The 20,822-nt window shown below is 44.2% G+C and overlaps 1 protein-coding gene across 4 annotated transcripts in view; it reads left to right on the plus strand.

Annotated features, from left to right (window-relative positions):
- Positions 1-20,822, plus strand: part of lss (lanosterol synthase (2,3-oxidosqualene-lanosterol cyclase)) — an 85,400-nt gene that overhangs the window by 45,796 nt on the left and 18,782 nt on the right. For 3 of the 4 annotated variants that reach the window (XR_010963480.1, XM_067988145.1, XM_067988144.1), the window contains 8 exons: positions 48-98; positions 7,559-7,708; positions 8,607-8,703; positions 13,157-13,262; positions 13,413-13,478; positions 18,244-18,324; positions 19,725-19,895; positions 20,658-20,736. Coding sequence is in view for 2 of the 4 variants with exons in the window: in XM_067988145.1 (XP_067844246.1) it covers positions 48-98; positions 7,559-7,708; positions 8,607-8,703; positions 13,157-13,262; positions 13,413-13,478; positions 18,244-18,324; positions 19,725-19,895; positions 20,658-20,736 (801 nt within the window). In the remaining 2 variants the exon portion in view is untranslated. Of the gene's footprint in view, positions 1-47; positions 99-7,558; positions 7,709-8,606; positions 8,704-13,156; positions 13,263-13,412; positions 13,479-18,243; positions 18,325-19,724; positions 19,896-19,991; positions 20,123-20,657; positions 20,741-20,822 lie in introns of those variants that run through there. The other variant, XR_010963481.1, reaches the window with a different exon arrangement.

A 20,822-nucleotide genomic window follows, 5' to 3' on the forward strand; every position in this document is an offset into this window, starting at 1 on the left:
AACCAGGCTAGGGAAAGATGCATAAATATCTACTGTTTTTTTTCCAGGTCCAAGACAACCCTCCCGACTATAACAAGTATTATCGTCAGATGAATAAGGTGATTTGTCTCCGGATCCTGATTCACAAACTCAAACTTTCACTGCCATGTTCTTTTTACCAAAATGCCTTGCAGTTTGAAGTTTGTCCTGCAGTTACATTGAATATCACTGTAGTTAATGATTTCACATTGTCTCCATTTTTAAAAAGTGTAGGGGTCTCATTTCTTAGAAGTCAGAGAACTGGCAGTGAAAAACAATTTAAAATTTTTATGGCACATCTTGTGTAAGAAATTGTCAAAGTGCTTTATACAGCAGAGAGGTGGAAATTGAGTACACAGTAAGGATTTGGGGGAAGGGAAGGGGCACAAACCAAAGGTGTGAGTTCCTAGTAGATTTTTGAAAGTTCACTTAGTGAGCAGCCAGAGAAGTTGGAGTCCTCACTAAAGGTGCTGGCAAAAACCCAAGAGATGTCTTCAGTTTTGCTGACTTCGAGCTATAGGAAATTACAACTCATCCAGGTCTTGATATCAGTCAGGTAAGTGGACCATAATAGGTCTGGAGTCGATGATGGTGGAGGAGGTGCTTGGGGTGATTGATGCTGAGGGGTAAACATGTAAATGTTTAATAGAAGGGGATCCAATGATAGTGCCTTTGGGTATATCACAGATGACTGTGTAGGGATGGGAAGAGAAATCGTTTGCAAAGATGCAGTGGCTGCATTGGCACAGGTTGCAGTGAACCCATGTGAGAACAGAATTATGGAGCTTGACCATGGAAGAGAATGGAGCAGTCAACTGTGTCAAATGCAGCTGAGGGACCAAGCAGGGCAAAGAGGGCCAGCAAGTCACAGAAGCTAAATTTGTTTTTATTCGTTCATGGGATGTGGGTGTTGCTGGCAAGGCCATATGTCATTAGTGACTTTGTTCAGGGCACCTCATTGCTGGCTAGAAACTAGATTGAGGGGAACACAAACAGGGAATGATGGAGAAGTGAGCATGTAGTTGGGTGGCAATGCTGCGTTTGAGGGCTTTTGATTAAAAAGGACAGATTAGGCATAGAGTGATAGTTTATGAAGTTAGAAGGTGGACCTTTAAAGAAGGGGGTTGATTATTTTAAAAGGGTGGGAACAATACATGAAGAAAAGGAGAGGTTGACCATGTCAATGAGTGTGGGGTTGGATGGTTAGGCACTGAGTTGGAAAGGGTTTGAGAGAGCACGTACTGAATTTCATGAAGGAAATGGGGAAGAAATTGCAGAGTACAAAGTAGAGGGGGGGGGAGGTTACAAAAATTGAGGGAGGTGAGACATAGGTGGCTGAATAGAGGCTTAATTTTGTAATCAAAATCTCATAAGCTTCTTCCATCTAGAATCAGATATGAGGAAGGGAGGTCGGAGAAGGTAGCTAATGGTTGCGATAAGAACTTCGGGATCAGTATTGCATTCCAGGATGATCCTGGAATAATAAGAGGATTTGTATGCAGAGAGAGAGAGAAGAGTATTGCTTGTTATTGTAAAGACCGATCTGGTGGGGAACAGCCAGGCCAGTCAAAAGGCACAGGAACTCATCCAACCCACAAGCTTAAGAACAACCAATGGCTGTTGTACCAAGGTGGTGATGGGCGTGGAGTAACCATCAGCATCTAATGGGGACAAGGGCATTGAAGATGGATGCACGGTAGTCTTTCTAGAGAATGGTGGATGCGGGGCGAGGGAGTTGAGTAAGCACTGATAAAGGAATTAGGTGGTAATATTTTCAGGGGCAGAAGGAGAGGGTAGAGGGACTCGAAGTGGGCAGGGGTAAAATAGATGATCATTACCTGGAGGTACCGAGGCCTTGTAAAAATGAGCTGTTGTACCTGCGGGAACTGTGGGCTGGGAAACGCCCATAGCCTTATATGGAGGTGATGTTATATGGAAGGGAGAGCGGCGATAATAGCAGGAGACTGGGCATGGGCAACTGAGGCTTATTTAATTCGTTCATGGGATCTGGGCATCACTGGCAAGGCCAGCATTTATTGCCCATCCCTAATTGCCCTTGACAAGGTGGTGGTGAGCCGCCTTCTTGAGCCGCTGCAGTCTGTGCGGTGAAGGTTCTCCCACAGTGCTGTTAGGAAGGGAGTTCCAGGATTTTGACTCAGCGACGATGAAGGAACGTTGATATATTTCCAAGTCGGGATGGTGTGTGACTTGGAGGGGAACTTGCAGGTGGTGTTGTTCCCATGTGCCTGCTGCCCTTGTCCTTCCAGGTGGTGGAGGTCGCGGGTTTGGGAGGTGCTGTCATAGAATCATAGGAGTTTACAACATGGAAACAGGCCCTTCGGCCCAACATGTCCATGTCGCCCAGTTTATACCACTAAGCTAGTCCCAATTACCTGCACTTGGCCCATATCCCTCTATACCCATCTTACCCATGTAACTGTCCAAATACTTTTTAAAAGACAAAATTGTACCCGCCTCTACTACTGCCTCTGGCAGCTCGTTCCAGACACTCACCACCCTTTGAGTGAAAAAATTGCCCCTCTGGACCCTTTTGTATCTCTCCCCTCTCACCGAAGAAGCCTTGGCGAATTGCTGCAGTGCATCCTGTGGATGGTACACATTGCAGCCACTGTGCGCCAGTGGTGAAGGGAGTGAATGTTTAGGGTGGTGGATGGGGTGCCAATCAAGCGGGCTGCTTTGTCCTGGATGGTGTCGAGCTTCTTGTGTTGGAGCTGCACTCATCCAGGCAATTGGAGATATTCCATCACACTCCTGACTTGTGCCTTGTAGATGGTGGAAAGGCTTTGGGGATTCAGGAGGTGAGTCACTCTCCGCAGAATACCCAGCCTCTGACCTGCTCTTGTAGCCACAGTATTTATGTGGCTGGTCCAGTTAAGTTTCTGGTTAGTGGTGACCCCCAGGATATTGATGATGGGGGATTCAGCGATGGTAATGCCGTTGAATGTCAAGGGGAGGTGGTTAGACTCTCTCTTGTTGGAGATGGTCATTGACTGGCGCGAATGTTACTTGCCACTTATCAGTCCAAGCCTGGATGTTGTCCAGATCTTGCTGCATGCGGATACGGACTGCTTCATTATCTGAGGTGTTGCGAATGGAACTGAACACTGTGCAATCATCAGCAAACATCCCCATTTCTGACCTTATGATGGAGGGAAGGTCATTGATGAAGCAGCTGAAGATGGTTGGGCCTAAGACACTACCCTGAGGAACTCCTGCAGCAATGTCCTGGGGCTGAGACGATTGGCTTCCAACAACCACTACCATCTTCCTTTGTGCTAGGTATGACTCCAGCCACTGGAGAGTTTTCCCCCGATTCCCAATTTTACTAGGGCTCCTTGGTGCCACACTCTGTCAAACGCTGCCTTGATGTCAGGGGCAGTCACTCTCGCCTTACCTCTGGAATTCAGCTCTTTTGTCCATGTTTGGACCAAGGCTGAAATGAGGTCAGTGGTCCTGGCAGAATCCAAACTGAGCAGGTTATTGGTGAGTAAGTGCTGCTTGATAGCACTGTCGACGACAACTTCCATCACTTTGCTGATGATTGAGAGTATACTGATGGGGCGGTAATTGACCGGATTGGATTTGTCCTGCTTTTTGTGGACAGGACATACCTGGGCAATTTTCCACATTGTCGGGTAGATGCCAGTGTTGTAGCTGTACTGGAACAGCTTGGCTAGAGGCGCAGCTAGTTCTGGAGCACAAGTCTTCAGCACTACAGCCGGGATGTTGTCGGGGCCCATAACCTTTGCTGTATCCAGTGCACTCAGCTGTTTCTTGATATCACGTGGAGTGAATCGAATTGGCTGAAGACTGACTTCTATGATGGTGGGGATATCGGTCGGAGGCCGAGATGGACCATCCACTTGGCACTTCTGGCTGAAGATGGTTGCAAACGCTTCAGCCTTGTCTTTTGCACTCACGTCCTGGACTCCACCATCATTGAGGATGGGGATGTTTACAGAGCCTCCTCCTCCCGTTAGCTGTTTAATTGTCCACCACCATTCACGACTGGATGTGGCAGGACTGCAGAGCTTTGATCTGATCCGTTGGTTGTGGAATCGCTTAGCTCTGTCTATAGCATGTTGCTTCCACTGTTTAGTATGCATGTAGTCCTGAATTGTAGCTTCACCAGGTTGGCACCTCATTTTTAGGTATGCCTGGTGCTGCTCCTGGCATGCTCTTCTACACTCCTCATGAACCAGGGTTGATTCCCTGGCTTGTTGGTAATGGTAGAGTGAGGAATATGCTGGGCCATGAGGTTACAGATTGTTCTGGAATAAAATCCTGCTGCTGATGGCCCACAGCGCCTCATGGATGCCCAGTTTTGAGCTGCTAGATCTGTTCTGAATCTATCCCATTTAGCACGGTGGTAGTGCCACACAACACGTTGGATGGTGTCCTCAGTGCAAAGACAGGACTTCATCTCCACAAGGACTGTGCGGTGGTCACTCCTACCAATACTGTCATGGACAGATGCATCTGCGACAAGTAGATTGGTGAGGACTAGGTCAAGTAGGTTTTTCCCTCGTGTTGGTTCGCTCACCACCTGCCGCAGGCCCAGTCTGGCAGCTATGTCCTTCAGGACTCGGCCAGCTCGATCAGTAGTGGTGCTGCTGAGCCACTCTTGGTGATGGACATTGAAGTCCCCCACCCAGTGTACATTCTGTGCCCTTGCTACCCTCAGTGCTTCCTCCAAGTGGTGTTCAACATGGAGGAGGACTGATTCATCAGCTGAGGGGGGTGCGGTAGGTGGTAATCAGCAGGAGGTTTCCTTGCCCATGTTTGACCTGATGCCATGAGATTTCATGGGGTCTGGAATCAATGTTGAGGACTCCCAGGGCCACTCCCTCCTGACTGTATATCACTGTCCCGTCACCTCTGGTGGGTCTGCCCTGCCGGTGGGACAGGACATACCCAGAGATGGTGATGGAAGAGTCTTGGACGTTGGCTGAAAGGTATGATTCTGTGAGTATGGCTATATTAGGCTGTTGCTTGACTAGTCTGTGGGACAGCTCTCCCAATTTTGGCACAAGTCCCCAGATGTTAGTGAGGAGGACTTTGCAGGGTCGACTGGGCTTGGTTTGCCTTTGTCGTGTCCGGTGCCTAGTGGTCCGGTGCCTAGTGGTCCGATGCCGGGTGGTCCGTCCGGTTTTATTCTTCTTATGACTTTTTTTTAAGCGAGATTTTACAACTGAGTGGCTTGCTAGGCCATTTCAGAGAGCAATTAAGAATCAACCACATTGCTGTGGGTCTGGAGTCGCATATAGGCCAGACCGGGTAAGGACAGCAGGTTTCCTTCCCTAAAGGACATTAGTGAACCAGATGGGTTTTTACGACAATCTGGTAGTTTCATGGTCACCATTACCGATACTAGTTTTTTAAAATTCCAGATTTTATTTAATTAATTGAATTTAAATTCCCCAGCTGCCGTGGCGGGATTTGCACTCATGACTCCGGATTATTAGTCCAGGCCTCTGGATTACTAGTCCAGTAACATAACCACTATGCTACCATACCCCTGAGGGGTACTATTAAAGTCTGAGCATAGGCAGAGTGAAAACAAAAGGGAAGAAAGGCGTTGGGTGACATAATAATGGAGTGCCCATAGATGATTCCAAGGCTAAAAAGGCACTTGTCATTGGAAACATCCAAGGCTGTCGCAGCAGTGATGCAAGGGCATCATGAGATGCAGTTTGGAGTGCATTTATGTCAGATTTGTATGTCAGAGGCCTTTAACTGAATCTTGTAGAAATGCCAGTGATGATTGACCTGAAGATGGAGTGACCCAGCTCCTGACATCCAGGGCAGCTCAAAGCCAGGACTCTTGCAGCAACTATGTTCCTCTGCAGGGCTGCGGCAACTATTAAATGTTGTGTAGGGGCTTTCCTTCTGCCCGCCTTGATATAGTCACTGTTGCGACATTTCATAAGGTTTAAGCAGAACTACTGAATGGGCCTCTATGACATTTCAGTGAAGAACAGAGTTACTTTTTTTTTCAAGTTTGTTAATTAAAACAGGAGTGCCCAAGCTAATTTTATTCAGGATCTGTAGATATTAGCAGATCTTCTTGTGATTATAGTTATCCACAACAGTACTAAGAACAGTCCTTTCCAAAGCTCTAGATGTGCAAAAATCAAACTGAACAAACCAGTGAGTTAGAAATGCTTGCAAATAAAAACAGAGTTACCTTGGCTTTGTGGATCATTTATTGGATATTGGCTGCCAAAATTAAAGCAGTACTGTGAATGAATAAAATGTAACTAATTTTACTTAGTAATGTTCTCACAAAGGAAATGTAAGCTTTAACTCCATACATGAAAGCAGCAACCTCTTTGCCCCTCCACCCAAACCTTTGGGGATGATCTTGTGCATTTCCGCGTAGTCAGTACTACCTCAGGGAATGAGCCAGGCTCGCCTGAAAATGATCCAAGGTAAGGGCACCTATAAAACAACTTGAAAAGTGACCGGAGTTCTAGTAGGCTGACTGAAATCATACAGATATGATAATTGACCCCATTTGCTGATGGGTTGGATGACCAATTGTGAGGGTTACTGGAATCTATCATTAGGGACGGAGTGACTAAGCACATGAACAAATATCAGCTGATCAAAGCATGGATTTGTGAAGGGTCTGACTAATTTAGTTCAATGTTTTGAGACGATCACTAACACTGTGGATAGGGGAGTGTCTGTGGATGTTGTCTATATAGACTTCCAGGAGGCATTTTACAAGAGATTATTAGCAAAAATAAAAGCGCACGGAATTGGAAGTAACCTTGTGGGTAATTGGTTGGGAGGTAGGAGACAGAGAGCAGGGATAAAGGGTTTGTTCTCTGATTGGTAGGATGTGGCAAGTGATGTAATCCAAAGATCTGTACTGAGGCCTCCACTTTTCACCATATATATCAATGACAGGTGAAGGTTTGCAGATAACACAACATTAGGAAGCACAGTAAGTTGTGTAGATGGGAGCAGGAACTTACGAAGGGACATGCAGATTAAGTGAGTGGGCAAAACTGTGGCAGATGGAGTTCAATGTGGGAAGTGTGAGTTCATCCACAAGGACCCAAGAAAGACAAATCAGAATATTTTCTTAATGGTGCTGTGGAGGAGCAATGGGATTCGGGTGTCCATGTACACATCACTGAAAGCTAGTGCATAGGTACAAAAAGCAATCAAAAAGGCTAACCGAGAGTACTGAGTTCAGTTCTGGACCCCACACCTCAGGAAGGATATATTGGTCTTGGAGAGGGTGCAGCGCAGATTTACCAGGGGGCTTAAAGGGATAAATTCTGAAGACAGGTTGCATAAATTTGGCTTGTATTTCCTTAAGTTTACAAGGTTGAAGGGTGATCTAATGAAAGTGTTTAAAATAATATGTTATTCCAGTGACCACTCAAACGGGTTTCTTACTGCAGTAGTTCATCTTTAGCCATCAGATTGCTTCCCTCCACCACCCCACCCCCATCCAACACAGACTAAGTGCTCATTATAACTTTACTGGTGCTGTGTGTTGCAGGGCGGTTTCTCATTTAGTACCCGTGACTGTGGCTGGATTGTGGCAGATTGTACGGCAGAAGGCTTGAAATCCATAATGCTGCTGCAGGAGAAGTGTCCCTTTATAACCGAGCACATCTCTGAGGAGCGACTGTTTGATGCTGTCAATGTGGTAAGCAGGAGATGTCAAGTGGGAAAGGCACGCCACACAGTGAATGATGGAAGGATCACTCACTCACCACACACACTCTCTCTCTCTCTCTCTCACTCACTCACTCACTCACTCACTCACTCACTCACTCACACACACACACACTGAGCAAGAAGAGAATATTGCACATGGAGCATGGGACTAATGGGAGTTGAGCAGGGATTGTCAGCCGTAGAGCCAGTAGGGACCAACCACCCAGGACCATTACTGCACTCAAGGCAGAAGCATTGCCAGAATAACGATGAACAGTAAGCGTAGACCATTATGGGTGTAATGGGCACAGCAGTGTAGTAGTTGTGGTACTAGACTAACAAACCAGGAGTTGGGAGTTCAAATCTCACCATGGCAAGTCATGAAATGAATTCAATAAATTGGTGCCAGAACAAAAATGGCCATAAAGACTGTCAGATGTATATAAACCCAACTGGTTTTCAGGGAAAGGAACCAGTCACAACCTACTCCACACCCACGCTACGTGGTTGACTCTTAATACCCTCTGAAGTCACCTAGCAAGCCACTCAGTTGTAAAAACAAATATTGCAACCATCATGGAAGCACCATTGTCATAAGGACTGCAGCAGTTGAAGAAGAAAGACCCACCATCACCTCGGCAAATAAGGAGGGGCAATAAGTGTAGCATTGCCCACATCCTGAGAACAAAATAAAATGCATGGCCTGTGGATGGTGCTCCCTGTTAATGAGTTTAACTGGGCTTATTTCACAGCATTCTTCTTTTAAGATTTTATTTCCTTTCCTTAATACGCAGCCAAAAAGTCACATATATTTTCAGATTTTGTTTTATGCCAGGGAAGTTGGGGGACAAACTGCACCTTATCTAATCCCTCTCTTCCCGTTGCAGCTGCTCAATATGAGAAACCCTGATGGTGGATTTGCCACGTACGAGACAAAACGTGGGGGGCGTTTGCTAGAGCTTCTCAACCCATCAGAAGTTTTTGGTAAGTTTCTTCAATTTTAAAAAAAAAGTTTTTTTTAGATAAGTCAATAATCTTCATTCTCGAGCAAGCCAATTCTCCATACAGCTTGCGTTGTAAGTGCAAGCAGTGATCTCTAGAGTGTCCTCTGAACTCAGTGAGTCTGTGTAAAGTAGAATTTAACATTTTCTCAGAAATACTGCAGTTTGAGGAACAGTTACAATCCCTATTTGATTCTCTTTATGCCTTTTTGATCTCTCCGGCTTTGCAGCAGAATTCACGTCTGAGGCCTTAAGCCCCTGTGTGGATTAAATTGTTTAGGACTGCAATTCAAAGGTCAGGTGTTGCTATATACGATCAATATCTCTAAGAAAGAAAGGCTTGTACCACACTTAGGGTATGAAGAAAAGTTCTAGTTGATCCAATTATAAGCCATCCAGTCATGCAGCAAGTGAGCGCACTGCTATCAGGTGTCCAGACCACGTACGCAGTGGATTAAGTCGGTAACCCTACATTGTTTGCCAGAATATACTAGGTATGTTAGTGAGGTCACAGCTTTAATTAGTTAATCAGTATTCTGCAGAGGATGTTTAGGAAAGATATGTAGCTGCCGGACACCAGAGGACTCCTCCTTGTATGTAATTATTGATAAGACTTGTGTTATCATGCCTTCCATCCTTTCCCTCCTGCCTCTACATATTCAGTAGCACAGTTGCCAGTGTATTTGCATCTCTCCTTGGAACTTCACTGCGCAACTCTGTTCAGGTGACTCTCTTGCATAGCCTCGGGAATTGAGCATGTAACTCTCTCTGCTTAAGTGATTTGTGTACACCTCTACTTTTATTGCTTTAATTTCAAAAAGTGTCATTGTGGTACCCAGTGTCCTAGGCTCCTTTGGTAGGTTGGTTGTATAAACTCTGCGCTCTCTCTATTGTTGATAATTGGCCTGCTGGATCGCCATAGTGAAAAGCTGAGGCCCCAGTACAGATCCCTTGGCTACACCACTAGTCACATCCTGCCAATTAGAGTACATTATCCCTACGCTTTGTCTCCTACCTTCTAACCAATTTCCTACCCATGCTAAAAGGTTGCCTCCAATTCCATGCGCTTTCATTTTTGCTAATAGTCTCTTGTGTGGAAACTTATCGAATGCCTTTTGGAAGTCCATATAAATAACATCCATAGAGGCTTCCTTATCTATCACGTTAGTGAGCTCAAAAAAATCGACTAGGTTAGTTAGACGTGACTTACCCTTTACAAATGCATGCTGGCTTTCTCTGATCAGTTTATATTTGCCCAAGTACTCAGTCACTCTGTCCCTAATAACAGATTCTAGTAACTTCCCCACAACTGACGTTAAACTAATAGGCCTATAATTTCCTGGTTTATCTCTCCCACCCTTATTGGCAATTTTCCAATAGAAGAGGACAATTCCTGAATCAGGAGAGTATTGGAAGATCATGACTAAAGCATCTGCTGTTTTCTCATCTACTTCTTTTAATACCTTGGGTGGAAATATCAGGTCCTGGAGATATGATTATCTTTAGTCTCATTTTCTCCATTAGCATTTTTTAAACTTGTATTAAATCTAGCAAGTTCCTCCCCTTGATTTATTTTGTTTTCTTTGTATCTCTGGTATTTTATCTTCGTCCTCTAATGTGAAGACCAATACAAAGTAAGTATTTAACACGTCCGCCATTTCCTTATTTCCAATTACAGTATCACCTGCATCTGTCTTTAAGGGGCCCACATTACTCTAGCCATCCTCTTTCTCTTAATATATATATTAAAAGCTTTTATGTTGTCCTTGATGTCCTTCACAAGTTTTTCTCATATTTCCTTTTTGCGGCTCTTACCACTTTCTTAATATCCCTTTGTTCTTTATATCTCTCCCAGACAGCGGGATCTCTACTGTTCTTTGCATTTGAGTAAGCCCTTCCTTTTAGTTTTATACTACCTCTCACTTCCCTTGTTGACCACTGTTGTTTAATTACACAAGTAGAGCTCTTGCCCTTTGTATGTACAGGTCTTGTACTCTACCAAATACTCTTCGAACACCTCCCACTGTTCATTTGTAGTTTTATCTGTTAACAGTTCCACAGTTTACTGTGGTCAGTTTCTGCCTCATCCCTTCAAAGTCAGCTTTACTTAAATTTAAAACCTTGGTTTGTGACTCACTCTGCTCCTTCTCAAACCTAATATCGAATTTGATCATATTATGGTCACTGTTAGCTCGGTGTTCCCTTGGTATTTTTAAATTTAGCCCCAAGTTCCTGATACTCCCTCAGCAGCACCTCCTCCCTATTCTTTCCCATGTTGGTCCCAACATGGACCACGACAACTGGTTCATCACCCTCCCTTTCCAGGTGTTACAAGATATTCCTTACCCTGGCACCAGGTAGGCAACACAACCTTCGGGATTCTCGATCGTGACTGCAGAGGACGCCAACTATCCCTCTAATTATCTAATCCCCTACAATTACAACCTTTCTGTTATGCTCCTTCCCGCCTTTGGACTGGCTCCTGCTCCATGATGCCTTGTGGCCATCCTTCCCGCAGCCTTTCTCCTTATTCTCACAGGTAGCAAGTACATCATACCTGTTATACTGACTCCGTGTCCTGTTTTACAGACTCCGGGGGCCTCTCTCACGATGCTACGTTGTTTCTCTCTGCTCCGTGCTCTGTTATACTGACTCCAGGATCCTCTCTCACAATGCTGTGTTGTTTCTCTCTGCTCCGTGCTCTGTTATACTGACTCCAGGATCCTCTCTCACAATGCTGTGTTGTTTCTCTCTGCTCCGTGCTCTGTTACACTGACTCCGGGGGCCACTCTCTTACTGCTGTGTTGCCGACTCTCTGCTCCATGCTTGCCAACATCACATCAATGACATAGGAACAGGAGTAGGCCATGCAGCCTCTTGAGGCTGTTCCGCCATTCAATTAGATCATGGCTGATCTGTATCTTAACTCCATTTACCCGCCTTGGTTCTGTAACCCTTAATACCCTTGCCTAACAAAAATCTATCAATCTCAGTTTGGACAATACTTCTCAGATAATTCATTGAAGTACTTTAGTACATCCAGTATATATAAGACATTGTTTAAGTTCTGGCAGATGCAATATAATATTGGAAAATGTGAGGTTATGCACTTTGGCAGGAAAAATCAGAGAGCAAGTTATTTTCTTAATGGCGAGAGACTGGAAAGTACTGCAGTACAAAGGGATCTGGGGGTCCTAGTGCAAGAAAATCAAAAAGTTGGTATGCAGGTGCAGCAGGTGATCAAGAAAGCCAACGGAATGTTGGCTTTTATTGCTAGGGGGATAGAATATAAAAACAGGGAGGTATTGCTGCAGTTATATAAGGTATTGGTGAGACCGCACCTGGAATACTGCATACAGTTTTGGTCTCCATACTTAAGAAAAGACATACTTGCTCTCGAGGCAGTACAAAGAAGGTTCACTCGGTTAATCCCGGGGATGAGGGGGCGGACATATGAGGAGAGGTTGAGTAGATTGGGACTCTACTCATTGGAGTTCAGAAGAATGAGAGGCGATCTTATTGAAACATATAAGATTGTGAAGGGTCTTGATCGGGTGGATGCAGTAAGGATGTTCCCAAAGATGGGTGAAACTAGAACTAGGGGGCATAATCTTAGAATAAGGGGCTGCTCTTTCAAAACTGAGATGAGGAGACACTTCTTCACTCAGAGGGTGGTAGGTCTGTGGAATTTGCTGCCCCAGGAAGCTGTGGAAGCTACATCATTAGATAAATTTAAAACAGAAATAGACAGTTTCCTAGAAGTAAAGGGAATTAGGGGTTATGGGGAGCGGGCAGGAAATTGGACATGAAGCTGAGTTCGGATCGGTCAATGCCCTGTGGGTGGCGGAGAGGGCCCAGGGGCTATGTGGCCGGGTCCTGCTCCGACTTCTTGTGTTCTTTAGATTTGTGGTTGGGATCAGATCAGCCATGATCTTATTGAATGGCGGAGCAGGCTCGAGGGGCCGATTGGCCTACTCCTGCTCCAATTTCTTATGTTCTTATGTTCTTCAGTTTCTCTTTTGCGCTCTTCCTCTCTCTATTTTGTGCGCTCTTTCTCGCTCACACTCTTTCCCATTTAGCATATCAAAGCTCATGATATGTCTACCTTTTCGTTGAGATCCAGTTATATTTGAAATAACCTCAATATGTTTGCCAGTTAGATTTTTGTTAGTTTTATTTCAAATATTCATCATTCTTGAGTAAAAGTTTTTCCTGATGTCAGTTTGAAATTTACTTTTCATTAATATTTTCTACTCCTACTTTTTTGGCTTAATTTCAAGTAATCATCTGGGTTTATCTTAACAAAGATCATTTTTAATATTTTATATAAACTCTGATATCCCCCTTAACTTAATCAAGTGGATACTGCTGCCTGAGAGTGGAGAGCAGCAGCAGACTTCCTCCGTTGTTAAATGTGTTTATTTCCTCATCCGCAGGTGATATAATGATTGACTACACATATGTTGAGTGCACATCTGCAGTAATGCAAACACTAAAACATTTCCAGGAGAAATTTCAACACCACAGAGTGAGAGAGATCCGGTGAGTATATTGGATGTTAACGAGTCATTGGATTAACTTAGTTTGGGCCACTACTTAAGATCCACTATTGATATGAACTTTTCAGAATTTCTAAATAGCTGTACATGAAGCTGTCCTCAATTCGCTAACAGATTAATCTTGTCCCCTCAGAGAAACGTTGCAAAAGGGTCTTGAGTACTGCCGGAGGGTACAGAACCCAGACGGATCCTGGGAAGGGTAAGAACATAAGAGATAGGAGCAGGAGCAGGCCATTTGGCGCCTCGAGCCTGTTCCGCTATTCATTGAGATCATGGCTGATCTGATTCTGGCCTCAACTCCACTTTCCCGCCTGTTCCCCATATCCTTTGACTCCCTTGCTGATCAAAAATTTTAAACAATTTTACAACACCAAGTTATAGTCCAGCAATTTTATTTTAAATTCACAAGCTTTCGGAGATTTTCTCCTTCCTCAGGCAAATGTTTCAAGATCTCCTTGAAGCCTACGCATTTATACATATTGAACAATAATACATGGTGTTTACAGACTGCCCCTGCAACTGCCCGTTGCCAAGGCAATCACCGTGTTCAGACAGAGAGGTGTTACCTGCAGAACTTCCGAATACACATTCAACAAAAAAACAAACAGGGAAAAAAAACAGAGAAAAAAAAACACAGAGAGAGGCAGAAACATCCGGAAGGCAGAGAGAGCCAGCAAATGACCCATTATATTAAAAACAGATAACATTTGTTCGCTGGTGGGGTAACGTGTAGCGTGACATGAACCCAAGATCCCGGTTGAGGCCGTCCTCATGGGTGCGGAACTTGGCTATCAATTTCTGCTCGACGATTTTGCGTTGTCGTGTGTCTCGAAGGCCGCCTTGGAGTACGCTTACCCGAAGGTCGGTGGATGAATGTCCATGACTGCTGAAGTGTTCCCCGACTGGGAGGGAACCCTCCTGTTTGGCGATTGTTGCGCGGTGTCCGTTCATCCGTTGTCGCAGCGTCTGCATGGTCTCGCCAATGTACCATGCTCTGGGGCATCCTTTCCTGCAACGTATGAGGTAGACAACGTTGGCTGAGTCACAGGAGTATGAACCATGCACCTGGTGGGTGGTGTCATCTCGTGTGATGGTGGTATCTGTGTCGATGATCTGGCATGTCTTGCAGAGGTTACCGTGGCAGGGTTGTGTGGCGTCGTGGACGCTGTTCTCTTGAAAGCTAGGTAGTTTGCTGCGAACGATGGTCTGTTTGAGGTTGGGTGGCTGTTTAAAGGCGAGTAGTGGAGGTGTGGGGATGGCCATAGCGAGGTGTTTGTCCTCATTGATGACATGTTGAAGGCTGCGGAGAACATGGCGTAGTTTCTCCGCTCCGGGGAAGTACTGGACGACAAAGGGTACTCTGTTGGTTGCGTCCCGTGTTAGTCTCCTGAGGAGGTCTATGCGATTTTTTGCTGTGGCCCGTCGGAACTGTCGATCGATGAGTCGAGCGTCATATCCCGTTCTTACTAGGGCGTCTTTCAGCGTCTGTAGGTGTCCATCGCGTTCCTCCTCGTCTGAGCAGACCCTGTGTATTCGCAGGGCCTGTCCATAGGGGATGGCCTCTTTGACGTGGTTAGGGTGGAAGCTGGAAAAGTGGAGCATCGTGAGGTTGTCCGTGGGCTTGCGGTAGAGTGAGGTGCTGAGGTGCCCGTCTTTGATGGAGATTCGTGTGTCCAAGAAAGAAACTGATTCTGAGGAGTAGTCCATGGTGAGCTTGATGGTGGGATGGAACTTGTTGATGTTATCGTGTAGTCTCTTTAGTGATTCCTTGCCGTGGGTCCATAGAAAGAAAATGTCGTCGATGTATCTGGTGTATAGTGTTGGTTGGAGGTCTTGTGCAGTGAAGAAGTCCTGCTCGAACTTGTGCATGATCTTGAAACATTTGCCTGAGGAAGGAGAAAATCTCCGAAAGCTTGTGAATTTAAAATAAAATTGCTGGACTATAACTTGGTGTTGTAAAATTGTTTACAATTGTCAACCCCAGTCCATCACCGGCATCTCCAGATCAAAAATTTGTCCAACTCAGCCTTGAATATATTCAATGATAAGTCAATTGTGTGTGTTGTAAATATTGAGTAAACTTTGACATAAACACCATGAAGTTGTCAATAAAATGAAGCCTCTCTTTTTCTATGAAGGTTTCTCCTCCTACCGGGAATGGGGTGACAAAACCAGTTTTAATTCTAAAATTTTCAGTCTGAGAGCTCACAAGTAAAACAGCAAAATTAATTAAAGGTTTCTTCCAGAGCAAAAACCTGCCCTAGTGGAGTTCATGATGATGATCAAACTCAACCACAGTGATATAGGAATACAGAAACAAGAGGAGGCCATTCAGCCCCTCGAGCCTGTTCAGCCATTCAGTCAGATCATGGCTGATCTGTACCTCAACTCTATTTACCCAGCGTTGATCCATATCCCTTTATATCCAACAAAACTCTGTCGATCTTGGTCTTGAAAATTTCAATTGATCCAACATCCACTGCATTTTAGGGGAGAGAGTTCCAGATTTCCACTACCCTTTGTATGAAAATGTGCTTCCTGATTTCATTACTGAATGGCTCATCTTTAATTTTAAGATTATGTCCCCTTGTTCTGTATTCCCTCACCAGAGGAAATAGTTTCTCTCTATCTACCCTATCGAATCCTTTTAACTATTTAAACACCTTGATTAGATCACCCCTCAACCTTCTAAACTCAAGGAAATATAAGCCTAGTTTATGTTACCAGTCCTCAATTTAACCCTTTAAACCCCAGTATCATTCTGGTGAATCTGCACTGTACCCCTTCCACGGCCAACATATCCTTCCTGAGGTGCGGTGCCCTGCCCAAAACTGAACACAGTTCCCCAGATGAGGTCTGACCAAGGCTCTGTACAGCTGAAGCATAACTTCCTCCCCTTTATAATCCACCCCACCTTGAGATAAAGACCAACATTCCATTAGATTTTTTGATCACCTATGCAGTAGCTTTTAGTGATGTATACAAGGACACCCAATTCCCTTTGCTCCTCCACAGTTCCTACTTTTTCACCCATAAGAAAATATTCCTGTTTGTCTTTCTTGGATCCAAAGTGGATGACCTCACACTTCCCCACATTGAACTCCATCTGCCATGGCTTTGCCCACTCACTTAACCTATGTCCCTCTGTAACTTCCTGCTCCCATCTACACAATTTACTGTGCCTCCTAATTTAGTGTCATCTGCAAACTTGGATATACAGCTCTCTCTTTCTTCATCCAAGTCATTGATATATAAGGTAAAAAACTGAGACCCCAGTAAAAATCCTGGAGGAGCACCAATCAGAGAACGTTCCGTTTATCATTGCTGTCTGTCTCTTACTATCCAACCCATGTCACACGGTTACTTCCAATTCAGTGGGCTTTCGATTTTGCTAATAATCTTGTGACCGATGTGATAGCCACTTGAGGGATTGAGGTTGGCTGCCTGATTCCAAGCTGTCTCCATCTGCTTTTATTACTAAACGTTTGTTTATGTTATCATTTGTCTTGTTATTCCATTTGGTTGTCCTGTGTTAGAAACCTATGAACTGTGAGAGAAGCTAGATGTTCAATCTTGGTGAGCAGGTTTCATAGAATCTTACAGCACAGAAGGCGGCCATTTGGCCCATCATGCCTTTGCCGGCTCTTTGAAAGAGCTATCCAATTAGTCCCACTCCCCTGCTCTTTCCCTATCATCCTGCAAATTTTTATTTTTCAAGAATTTATCCAATTCCCTTTTGGAAATTACTATTGAATCTGCTTTCAGGCAGTGAATTCCAGATCATAACAACTCGCTGTGTAAAAAAAAAAATTGCTCCTCATCTCACCTCTGGTTCTTCTGCCAATTATCTTAAATCTGTGTCCTCTGGTTATGTCAGTGGAAACAGTTTCTCTCTATCTACCCTATCAAAACCCTTCATAATTTTGAAAACCTCTATCAAATCTCCCCTTAACTTTCTCTATTCTGAGAACAATCCCAGCTTCTCCAGTCTCTCCACGTAACTGAAGTCCCTCATCCCTGATACCATTCTGGTAAATCTCCTCTGCACCCTCTCTAAGGCCTTGACATTCTTCCTAAAGGACGGTGCCCAGAATTGGAGACACTGCTCCAACTGAGGCCTAACCAGTGTTTTATAAAGGTTTAGCTTAACTTCCTTGCTTTTGTACTCAATGCCTCTATTTATAAAGCCAAGGATTCCAATATGCTTTTCTAAGAGCTTTCTCAACTTGTCCTGCCACCTTCAAAGATTTGTGTATGAGAACCCACAGGCCTCTCTCTTCCTACACTTCTTTAAAATCGTATCATTTATGTTAAAATTGAATAGCCATGTGGTGAAGGATAGAATACTAGAGCCTGGTCTTTAGTTGTTTCCAACCTTTATTCACAGAGATTCCCCTTACACACACACCACACCCTAGCTAGGGTCTCCTATAAAAAGGATACAAGAGAGTCCCCAATTGATATCCACCACCTGAATACAATTAACACTAATTGATATAATTCATACAATTAACAATTTAGTTTATATAGCCTCTCACTCTTCCTTCCAAATTAAATTTCATTACATTTTTTTGATCATATAATCTAGGCGACACTTCAGCGCAATGTTGAGGGAGTGCTGCACTGTTGGAGGTGCAGTCTTTCAGACCGAGGTCCTGTCTGCCATATTAGGTGGATGTAAAAGATTCTATGGCACTATTCAAAGAAGAGCAGAGGAGTTCACCTGATGTTGTGGTCAACATTTATCTTTCAAACAATGTCATTTTTTTTGACAAAGGTTATCTGATCATTCCTCTCATTGTTGTTTGTGGGATCTTGATGTGTCCATATTGGCTGCTGCATTTCCCTACATTACAGCAGTGACTACACTTCAGAAAGTACTTCATTGGCTATAACGTGCTTTGGGACGTCCTGAGGTCATTAAAGGTGCTACATAAATACAAGTTCTCCCTTTCTTTTCACAGGAGCTGGGGTGTATGCTTCACCTATGGGACCTGGTTTGGCCTGGAGGCTTTTGCCTGCATGGGGTACACGTATCAGAAAGGGTGAGTGAGGGCAGTTCCTAAGTGTACTGTGTACAGAATCCTCTGAAGCTTAAGATATACCTGGTTTTCATAAAGAATCATAAACCACAAGAATGAAGACTGAGCTACAACCTTGTAATGTCTCCTTCCCCCTTTTAAAAGTGTATCTAAACTGTAGTCTCCAAATGATAAATCCTGCAGGTACATTGAATTTATGGCACATGAGCTGCGATACAACTAGATTGACATTAGACTCCTGTGTGTATTACAAGAACAGAGCTGTTCTTGAGTGGAGAGAATACACTGGGAAATGCACAGTAAATTCTTAGTGGGTACACTATGGCCCCATTTTATATTGTTTGCAGTGCCCGAGTACCAGCACCATCTCATCACTCATTCTCTCTCAAGGTTCCAGCGCTACCATTTCTTTTTAGATTAATTTGCAATGCAGCACAAAAATCATATTGAAGTATATTTAGGATGGAGAATGGGCCGTTGTGTTCCTGAAACCCTGAATAGTAAGCAGTAATAGAAAACCCAGATCTGAAAATAATTGTGGAAAGATCCCTGTTACCTGCACAAACACAGCTTTGGGGAGTTTATCTGAGGAAAATATAAACAACATAAAGTGAAACCCATTGTTCCATTATTTGAAAGGGCTACTCCTCAATTTCAAGCTCCATTTCAGTCCCATGCTCCTGATCGTTGGCCGCCAGGTCCAGAGGGGAGCAGACAAGTCGGAGAGCCTCCTTTTGGATCTACTCCCGGGCCTGGCCATGGTGACCATCCACAGGTCCAGGTTGGACGCGGCCCATGAGGTGGGGTGGGGGTCTCTGGCTGCCTGCCTGTCTTCTGTGGCCCTGTCTGTGCCTGGGTGGTCTTGGAGAAGGAGCACGTGGTTTCTGCCGGTACGCTCAAGGCTTTCTTTGGCCGGTGGGTACCGGAGGGCATTGTGGACATGGGTGGCAACATTATTATTTAATTCGCTAAGTTTCCTTTGTTTTTTTATGATTTGGGGTTCTATTAATTGTGCCCCAAAGTGGGGTGCACTTTTGTTAGGTTTTTTTTGTTTGATGATACTGGGGTAACCCGGAGTTTTATTAGAAAAGGTACACCAATGAAGAGAGATTGCAGTATTATGTCCCATATCAGTAAATGAAACTATGGAGCAGTTCCTGTCTGGCTCCTGATTACACCGATGGTGTTGAAGGGACATAATTGTGACAAGCAGCAATTGAGATTATGTTGTAGCCCCCTTACCTGGATATTTCTGGCAAAAGTAGCTTTATTGATAACTGTCTTGTGATTCTTTGATGTCTCGGATTTTAACGTTAATTTGTACTGTTAGAAATCCTATCCTGTGTGATCCCTCTTCTGTCCTTGAATCCCATTTCTAAATTAGAGTTTTGTTTCTTATCAAGTGCTGCCTGCAGAGTGGTGACCCGAGCCTGCGAGTTCCTGCTGTCCAAGCAGATGGAGGATGGAGGCTGGGGAGAAGATTTTGAATCCTGCGAGCAAAGGAAATATGTGCAGAGTGCCAAGTCCCAGGTTCACAATACATGTTGGGCAGTATTAGGATTAATGGCGGCCAGGTGAGACAAGAGTCCGTCATTACATTTATTTAAAATACACTTTGCTTCCTTTTATCACAATGACAAATAACCTTAACAATATCCCATTAATCATAGAAATGAACTACTTTGAACTATGGAACAAACACCCATTTTGATCTTTCAATCAGAAGTTACCGTCTGAACTTTCAATCGAAAATAAGACACATTTAGGACAGCTCCATTCATATGTCAGTGATCATTTTGATGTACGTTGAGCACGCTGTATCTATTGATGCTTTGCAATGGCGATAATTTAACTATTAGCTGGATGGCAGGGTTGCTGAGCAATAGGGCTACATGATTTTTGCCCAGTGGCCTTTAGTTTGGATTGAGGCTGTTTAATCAATGCTTGAAGCCAAATTTCAAAGCATTCTTCCTAACTTCAGCTGACATGCACATTTTAAAAGGCAGTATCTTAATATATAATGAGATCATTGTATTCATTATTTGTCTCAGTATACTCTTTGGCTTCAGTAATTTATCGTAATTAGTCAGTGCACCAAGTACTACTTTACAGCACATGCAAGTGATATGGTGACCGCCACAGTACATTGCCAAAACTCTGAGGAGTAAGAGTTGCTGTGCAGACTGCTTTTGGATTACTACAGTGCAGCTCCCATTGAGTGCATGCTGCATCTTTCTGGCTCAGCTGAGTGAGAACCACATTTTAACTTTGTTTTCCCCCTTTTTTTTTACCCTCCTTTCTGTTTCTCTCCCCTCTTCCTCTCCAATTCTGTGCAGGTACCCTGGCACAAGGGCAATAGAGCGTGGGATTAAGTTACTAATGGATAAACAGCTGCCAAATGGGGATTGGCCTCAGGTGAGTGACTTTTTTAAATGGCAGGGTTTCTTAATGATTTGCATTCCATTCAGTTCATCTCCAGCTATGTATAAGTCATTTAACCC

This window comes from Heptranchias perlo, chromosome 7, assembly GCF_035084215.1.
Source record: "Heptranchias perlo isolate sHepPer1 chromosome 7, sHepPer1.hap1, whole genome shotgun sequence".
Taxonomy (NCBI): Eukaryota; Metazoa; Chordata; class Chondrichthyes; order Hexanchiformes; family Hexanchidae; genus Heptranchias; species Heptranchias perlo.